Raw genomic sequence first — 20,369 nt, forward strand, 5'->3', positions numbered from 1 at the left:
CTTTGAGAAGGATAGAGGTCAGACACAGAACCCAGCACCAGATGCCTGGGAACACATCCTGGCTGTCCCGCCTATTGGCTGTGTAGCCTTGGTCATGGTGTTTAACCTTTATAAGCCCTAGTCTTCTGATCTGTAAAACAGGAATAGTAATTGTACCTACCTCACAGGGTGTTTGTGAGAACTATGCCAGGCATATAAGAAATGCCCGAAAACATTAGCCATCATTGGTACCATTGTTAATGTTCTCTGGAGACAAAAGAGAGCAAAAGAGCAGGAACGTAAGATCTCCTCCCTCTGGGAGAGGGCTGTCTAACCTGCCCACGGTTCTAGCATCAGGTCTCTTAAGAATTCAGGACCCTCGGTGACCGTTGGACTACATCTCCAGTTTACTGAGTGAATGACTTATCATGTGGGCTTAGCCTTTCACGAGAGAAAGCAGCGGAGGTGAAGAAGCCATGCCAAGGAAAACCCATTAGCAACAGTGTCGCCTCACATTTATCGAGGGGATGCAGGGAGCCGTGCACAGACCGCGGTGCGAACGTCTCTGACCCTCAGAGGAGTCACACTTCTCCACCTGGGACGTGGAAGGGGATTTGAAGAGGGCTGTGATGTGACAGAAATGGCCGTCGTGGTGTGCTCCTCAGACTGTAAGATACAGGATAAGTAGAACAAGAAAAGCCAGAGAAGGGGTGATTTCTCCAAGAAGGCAGATGACAGCAAAAGAGGAGGAGCTGGGGAGAGCCCGCTCGGGGGAGACAGTAGGAAGACATCGAAGCTGAGGTTACTGAAGTCACAGGACTGCGTGAGAAGTCACGGGACTGGGTGGTGTCAGGGAACACTTGGTAGAAAATAGCGCTGCCGCGGGGCAGCCAAAAATGAGTCAAGCGGGGAGGCCTTGGGGGTGGGCTTTAGAGCAGGTTTGGGACACTTTAGGTGGACGGAGGGTAGACACCCAACTGTTCGTGCCATGCCAGGAGCATCGTGCACTTGCTTCCTCCACATGCTGGGTATGGGCAGTGGGCAGGCTGGGTATTGAGCTGGGACCAGTAGGCTGTAAATCTTGCTCCGTGTGTTGTTTGTAACTTACTATAAGAACAAATATGTAAAACACAGATATGAGAATAAATGCACAATAACATAGGGGATTAAACTACAAGACAGACGATGAGTGATTGGAACTGGGGAGGCTCCTTAGTGATCCTTCAGAGGTGAGCAGAGTTTTAGGAAAGGTGCTTGGGTTGTGGGTGTTTTGGGAAAGGACGTGGGAAGCAGCCAAGGAGAAGGCTGCTGAGAAGCGTTGCTCTTGACCTGTGGAGCGTGCTTCAGGCAGGTCCAAGGCATGGGGCCAGGAAGTAACATGCCCTGTCATCCATGGAGCTTTTGAGGAAAGAGCAAAAAGCCGACTTTGCCTGAAACAAATAGGAGTAGTAATGTTTGGGGTCAGAGAGAAGTCATTAAGTTTTGGCAAGAAAACAGACCCTTGAATGACACCTGAATTTGTGTTTTCTCCTCCTGTCCAACATCGGAGATGCTGGCAGGATTTTATGTGGTCTCAGACTAGCCTGGATAGTGCTCACAGTCCAGGGAAACAAAACAGTCTGACTGGCTGGTGCATTGCCTTCTCTCCTCAGCCCAGAGGTGGACAGGCTTCTGGGCTCCTTAGCAGTGGGCACTTCCTCTGGAAGTGTGCACTTCTGCAGACTGAACTTTGTTGTGGTTTGATGGTTTTTAAAAAAATGCAACCCACAAACCAAAACAACCCTCTTCCCCAACCACATTTTCCACTCTGCCTTCTTACCAGGGAGATGGAATCTTCCGTAGCCTTTGTTTCTGAACAAGGCCACAGGTAATACGCAGTTGTAAGAGCAGCCCTTCCCTTCTCAGCAAAAGGTTCAGGATCCTGAAGGTGTGCTCACCACAGAGCCAGACTTTGGTGTCTGGCCTGGAGGAAAAAGAGGCCTCTCCTCAGATCCCTGTCCAGATATCTGTCTCATAAGCAGTAGGTTTGTTTTCTTTCCAAAATGTCCAGCCCATCCTGTTCTCCAGCCTTCTAAACAAACGCACTTAGAACACATGACATCTCTCTGATTTAAAGAGACAAAATACCTCATAAACAAATCCTGCAAAACCTGGGCGCATGACCATCAGTGTGGGGTGTGTGGGCAGATGGAATTGGTTCCAGACAGTGCGCGTATTAGAAACTAGATTACGTGCTATCTGTTGGCCAGATACCACTCTCTTTGCCACTGAGTACTCTTGGGGGAAGCTGAGCCCCATGGAAAAGACTGAATTTGAAGTTAAGGCCTGGATTTGAGTATGGGCTTTACTTACCGGCTGTGACTTTAAACAACTCATACCAACCCTGCCTACCTCGTAGTGTCGCTGTGAGGATTAGAATGGAAACAAGGGTAGATAGTGGGTATAAAATTGCACTTTGAAGTTTAAGTTCCCTACAGAGCTACGTGTGTGTTTTTGTTTCATTTTGCTTACTAAGGTATAATTCTTTTACTAAATAATAAAATTATACTGTTCCAAAATAAAAATAACAAATAAATATGTAAAGAGGACTCTTGTTTCCATCTCTGTCACTCTGTATTCCTTTCACCTCTCGCGTCTTTCAGATTCCCATTCTCTTCATTTCTGCTACGACTTTCCAGTGTGTTTTAGTGCACCAAAGGTAGCATATCTTATCTCCCCGCTCTGCACCTCCTCACTTCACTTAGCAGCGTGTCTCGGAGGCCTGTCAGTACGTTTCCACATCAGTACAGTTTTATTATCTTGCATTGTCTGGATGTTCCATAGTTTACTTAACCAGTTCCCTTACTTGATGGAGCTTGGGTTGCTTCCAGGCTTTTGCTATTACAGACAGTATTTCACGGAGTTTATCATACAGTGCTTAGAACAGTGCCTGACAATAGAAAGAGCTGAATGTTGTTGTTATTTAGTCGCTGTCATATCAGACTTTTGGACCCTATGGACTGTAGCTCACCAGGCTCCTCTATCCATGAGATTTCCCAGGTAAGAACACTAGAGTAGGTTGCCATTTTCTTCTCCAGGGGATCTCCCTGATGCAGGGATTGAACCTGCAACTCCTGCGTTGGCAGAGATGTTCTGTACCACTGAGCCACCAGGGAAGCCCAAGTTGAATAAGTATTAGCTATTGTTGTACATAATTACATGCTTAGTGTGTGCATGCAGGTACTGTGTGTCTGTAGGATGAAATTCCAGAAATGGCATTGCTTAGTAAAGAGGGCAAAACACTCGAATTTTTCCCATTCCATAGGGGTTGTGTCATTTTGTATATTTGTAGCATACTCCATACAAATGTAAGGCATGCTTCACACAGTGTAGAAGTGGCTGACAGATTGTTACTACTTAATTACCTGTGAAATTGTGTATGTTTATGGCTATGTCAAGGCCTTAATGAGTGGTTTTCATTGAGACTGTTTCTTATGTTTTTTTACCACTTACCCTACTTTGCTTTCAATTTTTTTTTTTTTAATAGCAGGGAAATGTTTTATCAGTTCAGTCTAGTCGCTCAGTTATGTCCGACTCTTTGTGACCTCATGGACTGCAGCATGCCAGGCTTCTCTGTCTAATCACCAACTCCCGGAGATTGCTCAGACTCATGTCCATCGAGTCAGTGATGCCATCCAACCATCTCATCCTCTGTTGTCCCCTTCTCCTCCTGCCTTCAGTCTTTCCCAGCCTTGGGGTCTAAGGAGTCAGTTCTTCGCATTAGGTGGCCAAAGTATTGGTGACCAAACTGGTTAAACTATGGTACATCCAGACAATGCAAGATAATGAAACTACTGATGTGGAAACATCAAACAAAAATGTTTATAAACATAACAAAAAAACCTCAGAAGCCATAAAGGAAAAGATTGATAAATTTGCCTTCATAAAAAAACAAAAAAAAATTTAGTACACTAGAAAACATCATCAACTAAATTTTAGAAGGCAGATTACATAATAGGAAAAATGTTTGCAGTCATTATATTAATATAGAGAGCCCTATTACTGATCACTGTGAAAATGGCAAACATACCAGTTAAAATTAGGCACAGGTCCCAAACAGACTCTTTACAAAAGAAAACTGAATGGCAAGCATGCACAGACAAAAGTTCAGATTGGACCCAAAAAGAAAGTTGTAATTATATATACCCACTATTGATAAGGACATAAAGAAATTAAGTAGATGATTAAGGATGTACACAGAGGTTTAATTACAAAATTGTTTATAGCAGTGTTGTTTCTAAGCATGAAAAGATAATTCAGATTCCAGCAATAGGGAATTAAACACATTTTGGTTTTACTCATAAATTCAGCACTTAAAAATTATGGTATAGATAGTTTTTTTTATTAATATGAAAACAGCAATATTGAAAAACAGCATATGTGATACTCTGTGGTATAAGAACATTATGCTCTCATTTTTATTAAACGTATAGCGTCTACACATATAAATTTTTATCAGAGGATGTATATGGGATTTTGCAGGCAAGAGTACTGGAGTGGATTGCCATTTCCTTCTCCAGGACATAAAATGTAACTAGGGCCCAGCCTGAGCTTCCCAGGTGGTGCTAGTGGTAAAGAACCTGCCTTTGTAAAGACCAATGCAGGAGACATAAGAGACTCGGGTTCGATCCCTGGGTTGGGAAGATCCCCTGGACAAGGGCATGGCAACCCACTCCAGTATTCTTGCCTGGAGAATCCCATGGGTAGTGGAGCCTGGTGGACGAGCTATAGTCCATGGGGTCACACAGAGTCAGACACAACTGAAGCGACTTAGCACACATGCACAGGGTCTAACGCAGGATGGTGGGATCGTAAGCAGTTTTAAAATGTATATTTGTCATCTTTTCATCCACCTCTTTCTTCTGCTCCTCTTCCTTCATTTTATCATCGTCCTCCCTCTGTCCTTCCAAGATTTTTCATAAGGAGCATTAATTATTTGGATAATCTTTAAGGAGTCAAAAAGCAATATAATATTTCAGAATTTTGAGGGGGAAATCACCTATCCAATGATTTAAAATTATCATTGTTTTTCATGTTTTCTCCCCCTGTGTATTTGGAATTTTAACAGAGTTATAAAGGATACACTATTTTTATATACTTTTATCACTTAAACATTTTTTCCATGTTACTGCATAGTCTTTGTAACTTCATTTTAAATGACTGATTAATATTTTGTGGAGTGATTTCTCACTATTTATTAGGAAGTTTGAAATATGAGACAAGTGTCAGTGAGGCTTTCCTTCCCTTTCTGGGAGCCTTTCTTCAGCCTTGAGTTATCAGCATCAAGTGAAAGATTGGCAGTGACTTAATGAGGCCTCAGTCGTCTGGCTTTCTTAGGTTCAGGCAGCCAGACAGATTCATCACAGCAGAACAGATAACTTGATTTTGTCATACCTTTTTTAAAAATAGCAACAACAACAAAAATTGAACCACAAGTAGTTTGTTAGTGAGGTGAAATATTTCATAGAACAAAGCAAAACATTTGTCATTTATAAATAATAATATATTTATCACCTTAATTTATGTCTGAAAGGTTTAAAACTTAGATCTTTGGTAGGATTTCAGAAAACTGATTTTTTAGGGTAAAGTTTTTCTTAAACACACCCACTGGAATCCTTTCTGTTTCTGAGTGCATTAGGCCTAACCCATCTGGAGCTATGTCTACAGATGCTGTTTCTCTCTTTACAGACCCATACTGCTCTTTCTCTTAACAGATATAGAAACATTGCCAGTGTCTTTGAGGGACTGTTCACTTATTTTATTTCTTCCTCTTCCTTTCTTTATTTTATTTTCTTGCGTGTAAGCAAGACATTTAATGTTTAAACAAAATTTAATTTCACCTTAGTCCCTAAAGCTGACTTTCTTTATCTGTTTATCTATTTGTTTCCCTAAATGCAACGTCAGGATCCTTGGAGCAGATTTTTGTTTTCCTTTATTGTTTGTTTCTTTGGTTTTGGGGAACGCCAGTTTCTAATGGCCAAGGTACACGAGGGCTAGAAGCCGCAGCTTTCCTCAGATCAAGATGGCTGCTGTAATCCGGCCGAGTGGGCGCCTTGCTGCTCCTCTCCACAGCACTCACTCGGGTTTCAGACACACTGATCCTAATCTTCTCAGTCAAACTCCGGGACACGCAGTATCAACAGTTAGAGCAGCCACAAGGTCATTATCTACCCAGGGTGCAATTACTCCGCAGCCACCTAGACTGTGAGGCTTTGTGGGTCCCCAGAGAACTCATATCCTGAAGAGAGAGCCTAATCAAGGCAGGTCCTCTTGGCAGGGACCCTGAAAGGGTGGATTACAATTGATAGGAGTTTTAATTTGTGAGGACTTAATCTTATCTCCTGCTTTTGGAACAAGATAGCATAGATGTACTTATTGTCCATTTTCTTCGGGCATTTTTTGAAGACTCATTTGATTGTGTGATGATAGTATTGTCGAAAGGACACAGAACTTTATTACATGAATCTGCCTCCATCCTTCACCTGCCTTGCTGCCTGCCCCGAGCCCCTCTCAGGATTTATTCAGTGAGCATTAGGGTGAGAGGAGGGATGCCTAATGTCTCAGATGGTGTGGCACTTGGTAGCCTGGTCTCCTGACCACTGAAAACTCCTCATGGGCAAGGCAGATGCTGAAACTTTTTCTCAGAAAGCATTTACTTAGGATGCAGCAAGAAATGGTACCGGCTGACCCTTCAATTTACCAAGTCTTGGCTGCCTGAACTCAGTGGCAGTGACGTGGGTGATGTGAGAGGCCAGGGACTTGGGAACGTTTGTATGTGTTCTTCCCGGTGTCTCCTGTTGAGAACGGAGCCCTGGATCATGAGGGGATCGTCGTGATCTGACTTGGCATGAGCCCTTGCACACTTTTCCTGGCATTTTTTGGAGAGGGCAGACACGCGGCGCCATGTCAGGATGAGCTGCCTTGACTCCTGTCGGGGCGGGGCAGAGTGTGGCCGAGACGAGTTCCCCGAAGCAGTTCTGTTTTCAAGTTAAATAACGTCCTCTGTCATACCATTTAGTTTATAAAAGTAGACTTACCATCACGTTGCCTTTTAATTATTTAAATCAGCCTTGCTTTTAGGGCAGCAGTTCTCAGAGTGGGCCCTGAGGACCCCTGCCAGGTCCCTGGGACCCTTTTAGGACATCTACAAGGTCTTCCTTCCTCTGACAGCATATCTGCATGAGGCCAGATTTGCTGCTTCTGCTTCATCCAAAAGAACGGTTGCAGCAGACTGCTCGCAGAAGCAGATATAAGAATTCAGCTGTCTTCTGCATCACAAAGTAATGCCACTTTCCTTACTAAAATTTATTTTGTATTGGAGGATATAATTATTTTTTCCTAGGTGAATCAATATTTATAGCTTTCTGTATTAATTTTTAATATGGTAAACATCATTAAGTATAACCCACATCAACAACTGTTTAGAGTCCTCAGTAGTTTTAAGTGCACAGTCGTGAGCCTGGGGCCAAAAAGTTTGAGAACCAATATACTAGAGGACCTCCTTAGGAGAAATACCTACCTCTTCTCCCTCTCTCTTGGTCCTCTGTAGTGGAAAGTGATATAGCACAGACCTAGATTTACACACTTGCAGAGAAAAACTGCTCAAGTGTCTAGTATATAGCAGGTGCCAGCTGTGGTAAGATGATGATGAAGATCGCTAGTTACTATGAGTGCTCGGCATGTAGGTAGTAACCTGTGTAGGTAAATACTTTTGTCCTCTGCCCTCTCCATGGCCCATCCTTATTTTAAATACACACACTTTCATCTCTTGCCTTAATTTCACTCTTTGTATTAGCAATGCCTCAGGTGAAGCATTTCCCCATTTCAGTTTGGTGGCGGTATGATCCTGAAGAGGAATTTATGTTGTCCTAGGGGAGTCCAGGGGCTTCCCAGGTGGTGCTGGTCGTAAAGAACCCGCCTCCCAGTGCTAGGAGGCATAAGAGACACAGGTTTGATCTCTGGGTCAGGAAGATCCTCTGGAAGAGGAAATGGCAACCCACTCCTGTATTTTTGCCCAGAGAATCCCATGAATAGAGGAGCCTGGTGGGCTACAGTCCATGGGGTCACAAAGAATCAGATATGATTAAAGCAGCTGAGCCTCCCATCACTAGTGGAGCCTGGGAGAGTCTCCCTGGTGGGAAAGGGCAGGTTCTAGGGTAGATACCTGATGCCACCATACCTTTTCTCAGCTAAGCCTCAGTCTGGGGTGTTAGTACTGCTGTACCCCTGTTCATTCCTACCACTGGAGAGATCCATAAATCCCAGGGCCTCAGCAAGGAATATAGGTCAAGCGACTGTTTATTCTTCACCACAGATTTCCTCTAAGAAAGCAGAGACCCACACAGTATCATCTGCAAATAAGCGTCTCCCTGGGAATGAAGACCGGACCTTGTCAGGATTCCCCTGATGGCTTAACTGATTGTTGGATAGAAATTTATAGTAGGGAGGAAGGAGAGAAAACAGCCTGTGATGCTGAGAAGGTGGGATGGGTATGCTTGCCTTTCTGGCCCTAGAGGTTAACCCCCTACATATAAACAAGAAACATTTCCACCTACCTTCAAGGTCATTGACTCACCCTCTGTGAGGCAGCCTGAGCAGTGGAATAGCACAGGATCTTCGGTCCAAGGCCCAGCTCTGAACTTCACCCGTGTGACCTGGGCTCATCACTTAATTACTCTGAGCCCCAGTTTTTCTAACTGGTAAAAGCATAACCCTGCTGTCCTGTCTGCTTTGTAGATTGCTCATAAGACTTCATCAGGGGGCTTCTCTGGTGGTCCATTGGTTAGGAATCCACCTGCCAGTGCAGGGGACAGGAGTTCAATCCCTGATCCAAGAAGATCCCACATACTACAAAGCAGCAGGGCCTATGAGTCACAACTACTGAGCCTGAGCTCTAGAGCCCAAGGACCCCAATTGCTGAAGCCCATGCACCTAAAGCCCATGCTCCAGAACAAGAGAGGCCATCTCAATGAGAAGCCTGCACACCACAACAAATAGTAGCCGTGCTCACTGCAACTAGAGAAAGCCTGTGTGCAACAACAAAGTTGTTGCACCAAAAATAGATAAATAAAAATTTTAAAAATAATCAGGTTAAATTAAATTACAGATGGGAAAGCTGAAAAACATGTACGAATGCTAGCTTTGTGAAAGATTTTCTCATAGTGCCAGTAAGGTTTTTGTTCTTTGCCCCTTGCCTTCTGGACTCATGAGGCTCCTGTTCTCTTCTCCAGGTTACCTGTGCATGACAGATGAGTGGTTCTCTGAGTACGTCTACGAAGTGGTGGTGGACAAGAAGCATGTCCCTGAAGAGGTGCTAGCTGTACTAGAGCAGGAACCCACTGTCCTGCCAGCCTGGGACCCCATGGGTGCTTTGGCCAAGTGATGTTGCCTCCAGCTTTCCCTCTTCCCATGGGACCTGAAGTAGCTGCAAAGGACAGATCCAGGGACTGAAGCCAAAGTGACATAGGTGACTGTGTATTCCCACAGGACACAGTCAGACTCTTGGATTTCTACTCCAGGAACCTCGTTGGGAAAGTGTGCTTTATGCTGAAACAAAATATTCTTAAAGAAAAAAAGGGAAAGATCAGGTCACACTATCTACTCTCCTCATCTCCAACAGCTCAGGATCTCTTAGCATTTTAATCAGATGTAATTGTTTGTCTAAACTCTGTCACACCGGTTTAGTTCTGTGTCTGTGTTAATAAGGCAGGAGAGGATGAGCAAGTGAGGTGTGTGGAGAGAAAGCAGACCTAGTGCTCCTTGTTCCTAGAGTAGAGTGGGGGGAGGGTGCCCTAATATTTGAGCTCTCAAAACTGCATGCTGCCTGACAGTATCACTGTCCCTCCTAGGTGGCAGTCACTGAATTCAGTTTTTGTCAAGGTAATTCTGAACTGAACTGAATTCTATGTGCCTCGAATAGCCCAGGAATGGGAGGTTGATCAAAACTGACATGATTCCTTCCAGTTGTTCTGAACTGTGGAGAACACGGCTCTACTTGAGTCATGGTTAAGTAGAGGGTTAGAGAAAGTGGGTGAGAGAACAACCAAAACCCTATCATGATCTGAATTATAATCATTAGAGGGAGCTCTCGCCGAATGGTTCAACTTCTGCCTCTGGAATTGGGAGTTGGGTGGGCACAAAAAGGGGGTATCATCCATTCTTTCTGACAACTAGATGGTGCTGAGAAGCTTTTGAATAAAACACTTTGCTTAATGAGAGTATGTTGACTTATTTGACCTGAGAAGTGTGTGTTTATTTGGCTCTAAAGGAAAGTAGCCAGGAGGCTCGTGTTCTTGAATGTGAAGAAACAGCAAGATGGTTCAGAGCTTCTCTGTGGGATGTGTGATTCTTCCCAGCCTGTGCGGATCCTCACTGGCTTCTGCAGAGGGCTTTTAGGCACCATGTTGAGGAGAGCTGGTACCTCTGCTGCTTAACCATCATTTCTCCAAGCAGCAGGGTCACTGCAAGAGTGGGAAGTAAGGCTCGGCTGGGTCCAGCCTTAGAGTGGGCTGAAGAGTATGTATTTTACTAAGATTGGCCTCTCTCACTGAAAGCAAAGAAATACAGCATCCTAATCAACATTTCTGTTGGTGCCTGAGTCCCCTACCATTCAGGCTCTGAAAGAATCTTCTCAGTTTAGCATGGAATATTGTTTGTCACAGCACTTCCCAAGATAACATTAGTTACAGGCTCCAGTGTTAATCAGTGTTTACAATATGCTAGTAATCATGTTCCAAGCAGGATAAATCCATTTCCAGACACATCATGGTGAAACCTCAGAACAAATCTTAAAGGCATCCAGGAAGAAACAACAGATTGCCTCCAATGAGATTGACTGCTGACTTCTCATCAGCAACTATATACGTCAAAAGACAATGAAAAGTGCCTTCAAAGGACAATTAGAAATTAACCGTGAACCTAGAATTCTATACTGAGCAAAACTGTCTTTGAAGAACAGAGGTGAAATAAGACAATTTCAGTCAAAAATTGTTACCCAAGCAGAACAACAGTGATCTGTTAATATTGAAATTCAACAAAGGAATATAGAATTGAAGAAAGTGATAAACATGTGCACCATCTAAACAGGAAGTGACTATGGGTAGTTATATACAGTTCCAAAAAAGGTAAAACCAAAATACATAAAAATAGGTAATGAGGGAGGTGATTAGAATAAGCATACATATTCTGAAGTCCTTAATGTCATTCAGGAAGAAGATAAGTATATTGATTAACTTTAGGCTTTGCTATGTTTATTGTATGTGCTAGAAGTTTCCAGATTAACTACTAAAATAAAACAAGATGTACTTTCCCATCAAGAATATTTATATCTAAACAGATAGTGGAGAGAAAGAAAACACAGGGCAAGTACTGTGTCCAAAATAAGATAGAAACCTAAAAGAGTCAATAATTTCAATGTCCATAAAAGGCTTAAATGTTTCAAAAAAAAGCAAATTGTCAAATGGAATTTTTTTTAAACTGATGGACTTTATTTTTATCTTCCTCTGTTGTTGTGTATCCATTCTAAATGTAATAGTTTGCATCAACTAACCCAAAACTCTCAGTCCGTCCCTTTCCTTACTCCTCTTCCCCTTGGCAACCACAAGTCTGCTCTCTTATGGCTGTGAGTCTGTTTATGTTTTGTACGTAGGTTCATTTGTGCCACATTCCACATATAAATGATATGCAGTATTTTTGTCTTTCTGACTTCACTTCGCATGATGATCTCTCATTGCATCCATGTTGCTGCAAATGGCACTGTTTCATTCATTTTTATGGCTGAGTAGTATTTTACTGTTGTATTCTGTTGGAGTTGGCAATGGACAGGGAAGCCTGGCATGCTGCAGTCCATGGGGTCGCAGAAAGTCGGACACACCTAAGCAACTGAATTGAACTGAGTATTCTATTGTGTATGTGTACCACATCTTCTTTATCTATTCATCTGTCGGTGGACACTTGGGTTGTATCCTTGTCTTGGCTATTACGAATAGCTATGAACACAGGGACGTGTGTATCTTTCTGAATTATTTTTTGTCTGGTTATGTGCCCAGGAGTGGGATTGCTGGATCATATGGCAACTCTTTTTAGTGTTTTTGAGGAGCCTCCATACTGTTTTCCATAGTGGCTGCACCAATTTACATTCCCACCAACAATGTAAGAGGGAGGGGTTTCCTCTTCTCCACACCCTCTACAGCATTTGTTACTTGTAGACTTTAATGATGGCCATTCTGACTGGTGTGAAGTGATAGCTCATTGTAGTTTTGATTTGCATTTCTCTAATAATTAGTGATGTTGAGAATCTTTTCATGTGCCTATCGGCTATCTGTATATCTTCTTTGGAGAAATGTCTATATAGGTCATCTGCCCACTTTTCAGTTGGGTTGTTTTTTTCTTGTTATTGAGTTGTATGAGCTGTTTGTATATTTTGGAGATTAAGTTCTTCCCAGTTGCATCATTTTGCGAATATTTTCTCCCATTCTTTAGGTTGTCTTTTTTTTTTTCATTTATGGTTTCCTTTGCTATGCAAAAGATTGTTAAGTTTGATTAGGTTCCATTTGTTTATTTTTGGTTTCATTGCTATTGCCTTGGGAGACTGACTTAAGAAAACATTGATATGATTTATGTAAGAGAATGTGTTGCTTATGCTGTCTTCTAGTTTTATGGTGTCGTGTCTTACGTTTAAGTCTTTAAGCCATTTTGAGTTTATTTTTGTGCATGATGTGAGGGTGTATTCTGAATTCATTGATTTACATGCAGCTGTCCAACTTTCCCAGCACCACTAACTAATCAGACTGTCTCTTTCGCATTTATATTACAAGTGGTTCTTTTAAAAAAAAAAAGAAAAAGCAAATTAACATATTGGGTAAGACTGATCCCGCCCCCAAAAGTACAGACACACACAAAAGAAGTTGGGAGAGGCTACCATTATACTGTAGTTAGAAAAATATAAGATACCCTTAATGTCAGAAGTGACAGTGAAGGGACCTGTTTGGAAGACATATATCCCCAAATTCTGGAAAGAAGGGGGAGAAGAAACAAACTGAAAAGCAGAAGGAGACATTGAAAGATTTAGCAGAACTGAAAAAGTTGAATCCTGATTCAGCAGTGGAGACAGCTAGTGATAGCAAACCAGTTTACACTGTATAACCCTCTCCCCCCACTCCCCACCCCCAAAGCTCAGACATGCTAGCATCAGAGTTAATAAATGGGTTAATAAATGCTAGATTCCCTCCCTACCTTGGGTAGCTAGGTGCTTGCCCCTCCCCTTCTCAGCAGGCACCAAGTCAAGAGTTATTCTCCATAGAAAAAACTAGCTTATGGCCTGGAGGTCAGAACCTGAGTTGAAGATGAAAGTACCCTATGTGGGCATTTGCATTTTGAATATCCTCCATCATACTGGGCTCCTAGAACCCTAGTGCACAGAGATTGCAAGTGTTCTCTGGGGGAATTTTTATTAGATTAAGAAAAAAGACATAAAGAGCTATTTTGTGGCATAAAGGATTATTTTATGAGGCTGCCATAACCCTAACAAAAAATAGTAAAGGAAAAAAGTACATGCAAATCTCCTCCATAAAGAGATGCAAAATTCCTAACCAAATATTACTAACCAAATCCAAATATATAAAAGATAATCTCCATAACCAAATATTGAATAGAAGTTATTTTCCAAATAAAATTAGGATCCTGTGGAGAGAAACAAAAGGATGGCCGGTATGTCTTCTCTACTGAAGATGAAAGGAAATGGGCCAGAGTTTTAGGCAGACAACTGAACTGGAAGAACTTGCTAACATTTGGGTGACTGGTGAACTGGGAAATGAGAAAGTGTGAATTGTCTTCCTGTCGCTCTTTCAATGATACTGTCACCTCTGGAAGGTCCTTGCCAGCTCCAGGAACCCTCTTGAGACATGTGGAGTCATGCTGACCCTACACATCCAAGAAGCTAGGCCCTGATAATGAGACATCATTCCCCCAGGATGTGGTTGTGGATCCATCAGCGTGCTCTGGCTTGTTGTCAAAGAGGCACTGACTTCTCATTTGGTGTTGGCAGCACCAGGGCACTTGCACTTTCATTCCCACTTCTCTGATCATGTGGCCTGGGTGAAACTTGTTGCTGACTGGCCACAGTCACTGATTAAGCTAGATTTTTTTTCCTTGTAAGTAATATCAGATGGGCATCCCCATAGTTGAGACCGCTTGTTCAGAACCATTGCTGCCTCTCATGAAGATGACCCTACTTCCTTGGGGTCTGTGACACAATTTGATTGAAAACTAGGAATCAATTGGCCAGAGTTGTTCTTTCTTCCTTTTCAAAATTCAAACCCTTTACACATGATCACAAAGGAAAATGAAGAGGTGGGGGGGGGATGTCCTATGCATAGCAGCCACAGGTAATTGCAAACAGGACTGTGTGAAGATAGGAAGCGCTTCTGCACGTTTGTCTTCCTTGGCACAGTTTGGATACCACCTGCTTTCTCTCTCTCTCTTGCTTACTCCTTTAGAAAAACTGTCTCGTAGCTCCTCTTAAAGTGGATGGAGTGGGCTGTGGAACCATCTCTCAGCCTATCCTAAGACAATGTTTTGTTTTATTTTTTTAAATTATCTGCTTTGCAGAAGAATGGAGTGGCTGAGACAGGGCGGGTACACGGTGCAAAGTATCAGAGTGTGCTTTGAAAGGTCGGGCATGTTGAGGCATGCCCCGGAAAAGTGCCGCAGACAAGTTCCAGAGGCTGGCTAAACTTCCGGGGACCGATCCCCTGCAGCCTGGTCCAATCAGGAACCGACACGGAGCCCTTGGACACCAACCGCCGCCGTAGCCCGCGCTTTCTTCCTTATATGGGAAGACCTGGCTTGGACGCTGGCCTTGGCTATAAAACCTCTCCCCACCTCTCATACCTCGCAGACTCCTTTGTCTCCTCGCTCACCCGCCCCTGGGAGTTCTGCCCGAGAGCGACCGCCCAATAAAGGCCTTCATCAATGGTCCTTAGAGGTGGCTCTTTCTTCCCGCGGCGTTTTCTAACATGCTTGACTTAAATTGCAGCCCACTTGCCTCTCACCCAAGAGGGCCCTTAGAGGTCATCTTGTCTAGACTTCTCCAAGATGGATAAGGAATCCTTGAAGTTCTACATGGACACATTCAGTGACAGGAGCACACAGCCTCCTCCCTTGGGGCCCCTGCCCACCTCTCCAGACCCACCTTCCTCCCTTCCCTTCTTGTTCACCCTGCATCAGACAGTCACACCCCACTCCCACTTTGTCCTTCAAACACACCAAGCGCAATCCCGCCTCCTAGCTGTTCCCTCATCCTAAAACTGTTCCCTCAGCCTAACGGCTGGCTTCTTATGATTTCAGGTCATGGCTCAAACATCAAGGCCGTCACCTCACCTGAGTAGCCAGCTGCCCCGTCCTCACTGCCTCCACCACCTCTACCCTTGCCTCTATACAATAACTGGGATCGATTTCCTTCACTCTGTCACTTTCTGAAGTTCTTGTTTGTTTCTGTGTTTACGTGTCGATACTTCCTGTCAGTTCCCCAAGGGCAGTGGCTTTGTCTTACTCGCCACTGTATTCGCAAGCTTGACTCAAGGTAAATATGGTTGACTGACTGATGGAAAAATGCGCTATATTCTGACAGCTGTATTCAATTAAAAGTTTATATGTAGATCTGAAGTGGGCTTCGCACTAACTTTCTCAGAAGGGACGAGTAGAATGAGAACAAAGCCCCTGTTGATCTTCGTACATCAGCGCTTAACGGGAAGGTCTAGATTTCAGGGTAACTGGCCTTAGGGGAGTAGAAGAGGGAGGTGGAAACCCTCAAAGGTTTTCTTCACTTTTCTCACGGCCTGCACCTTTCTGGCTTCAAATCAGCCCAGCAGGGATTCCCTGGTGGCTCAATGATAAAAGAATCCACCTGCCATTGCAAGAGACACGGGTTCAATCCCTGGTCCAGGAAGATCCCATGTGCCTCGAAGCAACTAAGCCTGTGCCCACACCTACTGAGCCTGTGCTCCAGAGCCAGGGAGCCTCGACTACTGAAGCCCATGCACCCTAGAGCCTGTGCTCTGCAAGAAAAGAAGCCATTGCAATGAGAAGCCTGTGCATCTCAACTAGAGAGTTACCCCAACTCGCCACAACTAGAGAAAAGCCCGCGCGCAGCAGCCAAGACCCCGCACAACCAAAATAAATAAAATTATTTGTAAAAGAAAAAGTCAACCCAGGAGAGGGAGAATCCCAGCGCCTTTGGACTCAGGCAGGAGGGTTGGCCGAGCCGCTTGGAGCCAAGTAGGGCAGGGACCGGTCACCGACCCTCTCTGAGTCTCTGTCTCCATACCATCTTGATTGAAAAGCTTTTTGAATTGTATTAAATAGGAAAGGTCACAGCTCAAAAAGGAGAAAAACTAAAGATCTATTTTTAAGAACACAAAACACGGCCAAAGGGTTGAAAAATGCATATTACCCATGTGGTAGGAAAAGAACAAAAAAGGCAGATAATGTACGTGGGAGACATGCTCAGTAGATGGGAGCTACTGGTAATAACTAGTTCTCACAGAGCTTCTCCAGTGTGTCCGTCATGGAGCAAGGCCCCCTGGGGGTTAAAGCAATTCCCTGCCCTCCTGAAGTTTATTGTGTAGTTTGCAAAATAAGATGTATATACGTGACTTGCTATGAGTGAAGTTTTCCAGTAAATGTCATCATAGTTAGGAAAGGTCTCGAAGTTGGAGAAGGAAAAGAAAAACTGACCCATTTTAAACCAACTTCTAACCACAGTGACCACAGACATCAAGGATGAGGGTGATCAGTTTTCCTAGAAGAGACTGAGGGGGAAAACCTCCCTCTATGCAGAGGCCCCAGTTATCTTGAAGTTCCTGGAGAGGAAGAAGAGCTAAAGAGAGGGTGAGTGTTCTGTTGTCTTGAGCAGACCAAGAAAGCTGGGAGTGGGAGGGAGGCGTGACTTCAGGGGCTAGAAGCAGAGAACCTGGGTTCTAAAATTAATTCTGTCCCTCTTGCTCAGACCCTGAGCAAGGCCCTGGATGTCACCTCCTGGCTCACAGCATCCTTATTAGTAAGTTAGAGAGAAAATATTTGCCTCCTCCCTAAGGGAACAACAACAACAACAAAAAAAAAACCCTACAGTGGTACTGAGTAATTCAGCCCCATTTGGGAAGGAAACAGTTTGCTCTGCAAGAGATGGAGCTGCCCTGAAAATCTTCCAGGCTTCTCCCCTGCTTTGCCATAGCTTGGGGCCCCTTTCTGTATTCTTTCTTTCTCCTCTCTTTCTGTTTCTTTCTTTTAAAAATTATTTTATTGTTTTTATCGTTATTTTGTTCATTTTTATTTTTTGGCCATGCGGTGTGGCATGTGGGATCTTAGTTCCCCAACCAGGAGTTGAATCTGTGCCCCTTGCATTGGAAGCACAGTCTTAACCACGGACCACCAGGGAAGTCCTTTCCTCTTTTTTTTTTTTTTTAACCTTTACAAATTTTTTAAAACGAAGCTTTTCTGGAAAAGTTGTAGAAAAATATTACCTACATGACAAATATTTAAGTAGTATGAAAGGGAATACGGTGAAAAAGTGGGGTTCCCTCCTACCCTTAATGTCCTTTCCCTCCAAAGCACTTAGGATTCCCAGTTTCTTCTACATGCTTACAGCGATTTCAATACACAGAGAAAACCGCCCCACTTCTTTCACTGCTGGGCAGTTCTCCAGTGTCAGATATTCCATGATTCACTCACCAGTCCCCAAAGTGCTGGTTCTTACACACTCTAAGTTGGCTAAGAGTAGAAGGCATCTCTCTAGCGGTCCATTGCCAACACCTGTGTGGAGGGCGTGCTGTGTGCTGACACAGGGATGGGTGTTAAGATCTGGAGAGAGGCAGAGCTCGTTCCCTGGGGAACCCAGAGCCCAGTGGAGGAGGTGGGCACTTGGGAAAGATCTGAGGGCTCCCACGGGTCTGTGTGTGGCTGGGGTGGGGGAGGGGAGTCCTGGTACTAGTGCTTCTCCTGGCTTCAACTTCTCTGCCAAGATGGAAGGTAAACACAGCTGCCTTCCGAACCGCGGCACTGGCGAAAGTGTTTATAATCAGGGGAGGTGATCCCGCAGGAAGGAAGTAAACCCAGAAACCTTGACCCAAAAATATCATGGAGCATACGGTAGTCATGACCCCTGTCAAATCTGGGGGAACAGGGTCTTGTCTAGCAGGGATAGTAGGCTCATAAGGAATGGGAGACCCGGGGCCAGAAAAAAAGTGACCAAGGACACACATCACCTGCTTTCAAACGCTGTCTGCCTTGCTCGGGGCATTCCTGCATACCCCACTGCTGGCACTCCTGAAGGGCTTTCCCACCCCTCTCCTTGGCCTTGCTTCACCTGGATCAGAGACAGCCTCCCCCCGGGGGGCTTCTAGGTAGAACCCTGCGGGGACGAGCCCCGGGCTCACAGTGGCAGCAAATCCTGCCCTGGAGGTGCTGTCCCCACGCACGGCTGACCATGGACCCTGCCACCTAAACTACACCCCGTCCCAGGAAAAATAAGCGGGGGTGCTGGGAGGGGGTCCGGACGCTGGAGAGAAACGGGGCAGCTGTGGCATGAGCTTGGGGAGCAAGACAGGGGAGGCTGTGCGTTAGGAAAGCGAGAGTCTGGGTTTGCTGAGGCCGCCTGGTGCCTGTGGGACAACACCCACGGGGGGGGGAGACGAGGAAGCTCCTTGTAGAGAGTAGATGGCCCGTCTGCAACAACTTTTCATGGACTCTTCCAGGGAGGCCGTGAGGAACAAGGGAGAGGTCGCGTCTGTGTAATCCCAGCGGCTTTTTCTGATCGTGCTCCCCGGCCACAGACTTAGAGGGGAGAAGTCTGGCCCTGGCGGTCCAGCAGAGGAGAGAGGTGGGGGGCAGTGTCCCTCGGGCGGAGAGGCACTGGTGTTACTGCACACGTCGGCCCCTTCCCGCCCGGCACCCGGGGGTGCCCACCACCCTCGTGATCCCTGTTTTACACACGAGGGAGCCAAAGGCCATACCAGCGGAGAAGAAGGAACTTCCTCGTGCGGGAATAAGCCGGTGCAAACAGCACAGGGTCAGAGCTGGGGTTTCATCCAGGTCCCCTGGTCTAGGTCAGCACCACACCCAAGAAAACAATTCTGAGGTGCTGGGGTGGGGGCACTGCGCAAGAATGGGTATTAGGGGCTGGAAAGAAGGTCATGAGTGGTCAACAGGCTCGGGAGACTCTGGCATGGTGTTAAAAGGCCACCCTGAGCCGACGTGGAGGACAGACTGGGTGGAGACAAGAGTCTTAGCCGAGGCCTGGGGTCCCAGTCCCCTCCCAGGCCCTCCTCAGAACCACACCTTACACTCGTTACGCTCGTTCACACAGTGGTCACACGCAGTGTCCATCTGAAGGGAGGGGCTGCCTGACGTGGGCCTCTCATCCCAGGATTTGACCCAGGAATGAAACGCCCAAATTTACCCGGGAGTCGCCAGCCCCGCTCTGCTTGCAATCCCCACCCTGACGTCTAGGTGGCGCCAGAATCTCACACTGGTTCCTCCCAGGTTGGGGCGCCGCCCACGCCCAGGGAAGGTTGTTTCTGCAGCTCGCTCCCTGCAGACTCCAGGTCCACTCCGCCGGATTCTCCCTCCGTTTTGGGGGATTCTGTTCAGTTCAAGTACCGGGTGGGGGGAGCGGGGAGGAAGGGGTTGCACACCTGTAACTGCTGTTTCTTTTCTGCCTTCTACTTGGCTGGGACCCTGGCCTCTGGAAGAGGTAGGCGGGTCCGCCCTTGCCCTCCCATCTCAGCCTCAGGGACATCCCGGAGCAAGTACTGCATCTGTTCTTTTCAAATGTAAAAATTAATTTTACTGAAAAGATAATTTAACATTTAGTTTATTTTTAAACTTAAGTTTTTTACATTATCAAAGTAATATATTGACATGATTCAACACAATAGGCTCCTATTGGTTTTCTTCAGATAATTAAAATATTGTTACCAATTCACCCCCTCGCCCAACACCACAGGCACACACGTTTACCAGATCGCCACCCACACGCTCTGTTCTCATACTGCTTTCCACTGTAGCTGGTTAACAAGGTGGGAAAGTGCTTCATTCATTCATTCATTTCTTCTGCTAGTATCTACCTCGAGCCACTAGGTTGGGCTGTATTGGAGGAACGGGGGACAGCGAGGAATTAATTCCTTCTGGTCCTTTTGGACCGGCGTTCAGCTGAGCTATTCCTGGCTGGGCTCACGTCCCAGCGGTGAAGCCGGACGGAGAGCCAGGGGCTAAGCCCCAGGAAGAAAAATAGGGATGGGGGTGAGGGGAGGTGTCCGTGGTCCAGAGAGATGATTCTGAGAAAGTGATATCGAGCT

At 45.3% G+C, this 20,369-nt stretch overlaps 1 protein-coding gene across 1 annotated transcript in view; it reads left to right on the forward strand.

The window, feature by feature from the left end:
- Positions 1–10,235, forward strand: part of BLMH (bleomycin hydrolase) — a 40,830-nt gene extending 30,595 nt beyond the window's left edge. Inside the window, exon 12 of the mRNA XM_065910536.1 lies at positions 9,249–10,235. Coding sequence (XP_065766608.1) covers positions 9,249–9,400 — 152 coding nt within the window. The 3' untranslated portion in view covers positions 9,401–10,235. The remainder of the gene's footprint in view (positions 1–9,248) is intronic.
- The last annotated feature ends 10,134 nt before the right edge of the window (positions 10,236–20,369 follow it).

This window comes from Muntiacus reevesi, chromosome 18 (assembly GCF_963930625.1).
Source record: "Muntiacus reevesi chromosome 18, mMunRee1.1, whole genome shotgun sequence".
Lineage (NCBI taxonomy): Eukaryota > Metazoa > Chordata > Mammalia > Artiodactyla > Cervidae > Muntiacus > Muntiacus reevesi.